This window comes from Lolium rigidum, chromosome 5, assembly GCF_022539505.1.
Source record: "Lolium rigidum isolate FL_2022 chromosome 5, APGP_CSIRO_Lrig_0.1, whole genome shotgun sequence".
NCBI classification, from domain to species: domain Eukaryota; kingdom Viridiplantae; phylum Streptophyta; class Magnoliopsida; order Poales; family Poaceae; genus Lolium; species Lolium rigidum.
In genome coordinates, this window is record NC_061512.1 from 23676904 (window position 1) to 23683871 (window position 6968).

The 6968-nt window shown below is 42.2% G+C and overlaps 1 protein-coding gene across 1 annotated transcript; it reads left to right on the forward strand.

The window, feature by feature from the left end:
- Nucleotides 1-585: 585 nt before the first annotated feature.
- Nucleotides 586-6547, forward strand: LOC124653341 (E3 ubiquitin protein ligase DRIP2-like). The gene is made up of 7 exons (XM_047192409.1): nucleotides 586-1047; nucleotides 2733-2832; nucleotides 3776-4106; nucleotides 4283-4686; nucleotides 4787-4837; nucleotides 5620-5692; nucleotides 6056-6547. The coding sequence occupies exons 1-7, from the start codon at nucleotides 741-743 to the stop codon at nucleotides 6218-6220; spliced, it is 1431 nt and encodes a 476-aa protein (XP_047048365.1). The 5' UTR covers nucleotides 586-740; the 3' UTR covers nucleotides 6221-6547.
- The last annotated feature ends 421 nt before the right edge of the window (nucleotides 6548-6968 follow it).

The window sequence follows — 6968 nt, forward strand, 5'->3', positions numbered from 1 at the left end:
AAAGAACATAAGACACGCACAAAACATGATATCAAATATAATTCTCCATCTTAAAATACAGATTTTGATGACCGTATATCATGGTATTATTATTATGATGCAAAATTTGATTTTCACACGTTATACATGTGTCATTTCTGCTGAACCATACGCATGCAGAGGAAAGGCTAGCTGTCAACCACCATTTATCGTAAACGTAATTAAACATCTTAAATCGTCCGTTACGTTTTCTAGAAACTTTGTGCTACGAAATATACAAAAGATTTGCCTTTCCACCTCCGCATGCGCGAAACGCATGACAGGCAGAAAAATTCTCAAAATATTACAGTGATACAATCTTCTCAACATTGTTTGTATTCATCATGTATGTATATCTTGTGATACGAGTATTTGTAGTACACACATTGTTTTGTCTTCACAACAAAAGGAATAGGAAACCAAAACAAGCATAAAACGAAGATGAGAAAATCAAAATAAAACCAACGCAATAATAACTTTTTTTTTTGCCTTCTCCATCCGCTCCTTTGGTTTCTTGGCCTTCTCCCTTCCCTTGATAAATACGTAAATACTTTTTTTTCCGGTCTGGCATATTCAACTCCCTTCTCTTCCTCGTCGGCGGCCTCCTCTTCTTCGATCTCTCCTCCCATTTCAACGCTCAGGGGAGAGGCGGCGGGTAGGAAGCCCCCAGCTTTGCGCCTCCGCAGCATGTGGAGCTAGCCGTGCGGGGGAGGACCCACGCCATGCAGAGCGGGTCCGCATCGCCGGCCCCGCCGGAGGACAAACCGCTGGCGGCGGCGGCGGTGGCTGAGGCGCAGGCGGTGGAGGAGGCTGACGGGGAGCAGGCGAAGGAGGATGCGGTGAAGATGGTGGAGGCTGAACCGGAGAAGCCAGTGAAGCGGGGGCGTGGGCGGCCGCGGCGGCGGCCCGCGCCGGAGGGGAGCGGGGTGGTGATGGTCAAGCGGGACCTGCTCGCGAGCTGCATGACGTGCCCAATCTGCAAGCGCCTTCTCCGCGACGCCACCACCATCTCCGAGTGCCTCCACACATGTGAGTACCCCGCTCCGCCGCCGCAACCATGTACTCCGGTAGCACCAATGGTTTCAATCTCTACGAAGATTGCCGCCGTATCGAGCACTGCGGCGGCGATTCGACGCGTTCTTGGTTCTTGGGGCTCCGGATTTGGCCGCCGGCGACGTCGGTTTTGGTTGCCTCCAGCCCGCCATTCCGTGATCCGGGCATGGCTGTATTGCCATCCCCTACATGGTTCTTGGCATTGTTCATTGTTCTTGCGTTTCTCCAATCCTGGCGTTATACTCGTGTTGCGGGCCCGCCTCTTGATTCCGCGTCAATCTTGGGGCCTCGTTCCTCGTGTTCATGCGTTTGGTAACTTCCATGCTTTTAGATTCAGTCCGCGGTTCAGTAGATGGATTTACGTAGATTTGTGATCTTTTTGCAAACCTGTCGGCTGCTTTGGTGTGCCTATAATCTTATTTAGATAGCTGTTTAGTTCTCTACTGCTACTATTCATGATGTTACATGAACTTGCAGTGCTCTGTTCTGAGATAGCATCTAGCTCGAATTCATGATTGATTTATTTTAATGCTGCAAGAGATTGGAATGATGAGTTCAGCCTGCATTTGTTTTTGTTTTGCACGTAGGATTCTTGCAATGTTGGCCTGTAATTGGTGGAACAGTACATATAATATTTGGGTCCTCAACGTGGGGAATGATTGCTGTGTAAATATTTGCAGGCCATCAAAATACTTTGCATGCATAAATCGGTTGGTGTAGTTGTTCATGTTGTGTGTGCCCTTGAGATATTGTAAATCTTGATTTGTTCATGACGTTTGACAGTATGTTAGAAATGAATTTGGTATTGCTAGGCAGGCGATTCAAGCTTTAGCCCTTACTCTAAAATGCTGCATGAACCTGATTTCGCATAGTCAGGTCCACTGCTGCACAGTTTCCTTTTACTTTATTTTGGTTGGGGTGTGATACTGTGATTATCACTTGAGCTCTGTCTCCTTATTGTTACATCTCTTATGGCTACTCACCATTTTATTTAGCCAATTGTAGCCCAGTCCAAAAATAAGCTTCTCCAAAGGCCCCCCCTTTTGGATATATATCTGGTAGTTACTTTATTATGTCATTTCGGTAATTGGAGGCAAGATAAGTGGTTTTGACCTATAGAATACCTATATCTTAGTTTGTTTATCATTTATTTTCTTTTTCGTTTTTTGAGACTGGCATGTACTCATGTGAAGTAAATAATAGTTCCAGTGGTTAATAGAATTATCATCTACAGTCATACTGAATTATTTGTTCTGCAGAAAACATGCACATCTTTTTGATTTGCCTAAATCTGCAGGATATGAGAAACCTTAGTAATATTTAAAGATAAGAAATATCGTTGGACATAGAAACATCGTCGATGTAATTTATTGTTGATTTAGCTCCTTTGTTTAATTGTTGTAGTTCTTGGGGATTTTATGCTATATGGCCGATGCCAGAGTCAGGCTTTCATTCATTTGCATGCATGATTTTCTTTCCATGATGTACACATATTTCAAAGCATTAGTTGTGTTTTCCAAAGAAAGGGATATTCATGCTCCAGTTCCTTCAGCTACCCCTTTTAAATTAAGCGCATTTCCTTATGCCAGTCTTCTCATGCTATGAGATCCACACATCTTGAGAACTCACTATTTTTGAACTTCTTTCTTGTCATTATGCAGTTTGTAGAAAGTGTATCTATAAGAAGCTTAATGATGAGGAGTTAGACTACTGTCCAGAATGTAAAATTGATCTCGGCTGCGCTCCACTTGAGAAGCTTAGGTATTATTCTCATGACCTTATATTTTTCGGGTGAAGATGGGAGTTACATGTTTATTCTACCACAGACTGCTTTGCTTTGCCCAATGTTCTTATACATTTCCTTACTACCAAAATACACGTTTATGTGCTTTATTTCTTCTACTTCACAGCCAAGTTTCATAGATTTTGTATTGTTAGCATATATTTCCATTAGATAAAAAGATGTCAGACTCAAACTTTGAGCCTAAATCATCATAGCAGATAGTTGCACCGAACTACAGATTGAATGTAAAAAATATGGAGTACAAAGGGCTTATCCAGCTCTCTGGACAAGACGAAATATATAGCTATGTTACTCCTGCATTATAGGAGCATCCTTCTGAGATTGTTACACACCAGTACAGCCTCATTTGAGCAGACTATCTTATATGTAGAAAGAAATATTTCACTTAAGCTTGATATTGAGAAATATCTCCGAGATTACTACGACGGCTATGCATTGCGTAACAGAACATTCCACTTAAGCTTGATATGCGAATCCCTTATATAAAGATATTTCTCGGCAGTTGACCTCCAGTCTGCTTTCTTATCTGGCAGCATTTTGTGTTTTCAATAGTCGCTTGACACCATTTTGAGTGTTAGTAATACCATAACTTTGCTGTCATTATGCCTCTGTTTCAAGATCTTTTGTCAATCATTGGTTTATGGAGAAAGCCATTTATATTGGTTTGTAAACTGGTGAAGACTAATTCTGCGCCTGTAGTAGATAATTGTTCACGTTTAAAATGCAAAGTGCTGTTTGGACTTGTACACATAACCTTCTTTTTCTATCAATGCATCGAAACGCAAGGCTTTTTATGAGAAAACTGTCATGTAACTCTTCTGAATTGGGATTTCTTGGTGAATTTATTTTCATTCTAAACTTATGCTTTTCTTCTACTCATTTCTGATATCTTGATTCCAGAGCCGATCACAATAAACAAGACGTGAGGTCGAAGATTTTTCCATCGAAAAAAACAAAGATCGATGACGCTAAAGTTGAATCTCCCATTTCAGTGCCTATTAAAAGGAAAGAGAGATCTATCTCTTCATTGGTGGTTGATACACCTCGAATAACAACGGGTTTGACAGGGCGCCGAACAAGAGCAGTTACTAGGAAGGCTGCTGCTGCTGCATTACGTGGCCTTGGTCCAATCCTTGATCCTGTAGAAAAGGATAATGGTAGTGCCAATAAGCATGCTGATAATATAAGCTTGCTAGATAGCTTGAGCAAAGTGCCTCAAACAAGAAGAAAGGTAAAAACAGCTGTAACATTCTGACTGCATCATGTAATGTTACGTCTTTACTTCGCAGTTTTTGTTTTCTCATTAGCTACATGTATATTTTGCATCTATGTGCATGCCATCTTAAAACTAATCAATGCAAAAAATGCATGTCATCAGTAGTAGTGATTTGCTGATATTATTTGCAGGCATCATCGACTGCCGAAACATCAAGTCGTAACTCTAATAAAGATAAAGCAGGTGACGATAAGGACTTGGATAAGGCAGAGCTCTGGAAACCTTTAAATTGTCTTGTAGACGCTGCAAGCAAAACAAAGTCCTTCAGATCAAGTCCACATACTCCAGCTGCTAAGGCAGATCCTCCCAATGGATCTCCTAGTAGTGAACATGCTAACCGAGAAAAGTCTGGGGAGCAGCTGCGGAAGTCCAAACTTCAAGATGACAAGAAAGATGTTCCTCTGTCAGTAATGCTTAAAAAGAAAGGGCCTGGCCGGGCGAAGAGTGCAGCTTCTGTTGCTGCAGCTAGCCAGAAGGCCCAGAACAGTAGGCCAATAAACCCCATATGGTTCTCATTGATTGCTTCGTTTGAGCAGTAAGTCGTGATTATAGTATCACTATTTTCAATTCAGTCAAAGCAATATCTTTGGTGTGCCCGACTCCCCTTTGATCTTCTGTAATCCAAATGTTTGCAGGAAAGGTTCCCCGCCCTTGCCACAGATACCTGCCCATTTTTTGAGAATAAAGTAAGCTCGTGTTCCTCACCTCTGCTACAGATGTACTGTTACTTCTTAAGTTCTTATGTATCACAAAAGTTCCCTAAATTATACTTTAAAAGGATGCTCTTGGCATTGAGGTATTGAACTGTTATGATATGCTTCGAATGGAAAAGCATGAAAATAGAAAAATCTAAGGAAAAAGACATTCACTAGGAATTTGAATGGACATAAACTATGTTCAGATATAGTATGCCATTGTCTTAGGTGATGGTAGGATGAAGATGTGTATTCAGTATTCATTTGCAAAGCCTAGTTATTTCCAATTTTAAAGTATGTGTCCTTTCAGCGAACGTTTGTGATTTTGTATTTGAGAAACTAATTTGACTAAGTTCGCAATTGCTTGGCTTGGATTTGGTTAAGTTCTGTATACACCTGAAGGGGCATAGCTATCAGAATATATGCATATCTAAGCTTGTTCCTTCATATAGTGATTGCTTTTAGCATAACTTATAAGCTCGTTCACTCGTTCTTTGCCACCCCTGACCACTTTAATCCGTTTGTACAATCTGCAAGTAACTTGGTGGGGAGTCAAGTGAACTTTGAAATTTTCTTCTGCAAATGCAGCTAAGTTTCTCAGCATATCTATAAAAAAAAGAAGAAAATACAGCTAACTTGCATTACCTTGATTGTGAACTTAGTCCCTCCCCTTGTAGTTTCTGTCACTTGCATTTCTATTGTTGCAATCAACAGTTGTTTTATTGTACAGCTGAATATCTTTCAGTTGTGGCTAATGCATTTTCTCATTATAGAGATGGAAGTATACCCGCATCATCCATCCAGAGGTACATTATGCAGAAGCTCGGTCTTCAAAGTGAGTCTGAGGTATGATTTCTACCTTGCAACGCTCTAGGTTTTTTTTTCCCCATGTGCTTAATGTTTTACCGCAATTATCCAAAACTATAAGCACATTCTGTAGAAAACGCGTGCATGGTAGTAAACTGGAACCAGTGTACATGTTGGCTTATTCTGAAACTTATAAGTTATTATCTTAGAGGTAGAGGTAGGAAAATCACCTGCTGTTACCAGCATTTGTTATCACTTTACTGGTGCTAGCTATCCATCTAGCACAACTGGAGGGCACAGTCCCCTTGCAGAACGAATGATAATGGCATGCTAAAATACTCTACCCGAGTTCAGAACCATATATATAGCCTGTCTGAACAGTACCTGATCTTGTTGTTCCAGGTTGAAATGAGCTGCTGTGGGCAGTTTGTGAACCCTGCACAACCTCTGCGCAACCTGATGGACAGGTGGATGAGGGTCGGCCCGGCGCGCCCTCTGCAGACGTCGGTAGGCTCCTCGGGGGGAGACTACGTGATGGTTGTATCCTATGGGCGGCCAAAGTCTTGAACCCGGCGATCTCCTGCTTTATCAGGAGGGTTGCGCCGTGCTGCGCCCTGGGAAGAGGTCCTCCAAAGATGAAGGATTCTCTCCCTAGTCGACATATACTCGATAGAATGTGGCTGGCTCGCTCTGCAGCCAGCCCAGCCCACCTTGTCGGTGCTCACAATCTGCTGCTGCTGGATGCTGTCGGTTCTCTTAGGATGGATTTATTCGTTGTTCCCCTTTGTTCGTTTATACCCTTGTTATATGCAGATGAAACTCTGGCTGGAAATTGACTGACGATGAGGCTGGATAAAGTGGTTGGTTCGAATTGCTCGACAAAATGGCTGATAATCTGTTGGTTCTGCATGATCTGTGACTTGTTGCTTCCTTTAATCATCTACATATGTTTTGTTGTGAAGCCCGCAAACATTTGGTTTAGCTCCAAAGATTTCTTAGGGTAGCTCAAGCGTGCTAAGCCTAATACTGCCACAAAAATAGTTGCCCCAAATAATAGCATGTGAGCTGGGAGCATCTTTAACCCACCCTTATAATCGGTTAGAGAAGAATTGCACTGAACCGATCCTTTAAAAGTTAAGAGTAAAATTTTTAAGGACCGGTCTCTATAAGCAGCCTAACTCTCCTAAACATATTTCCAGTATATTTTTCGTTGTCCTGCCAGCGGCGACATCTTCCTGCTGTTTCCCCCACCCCGCCGGCATTGATGGCCTTGACTCCGGCTGTAATCGAAGCAGAGCTCACCTCCGTGACCCTG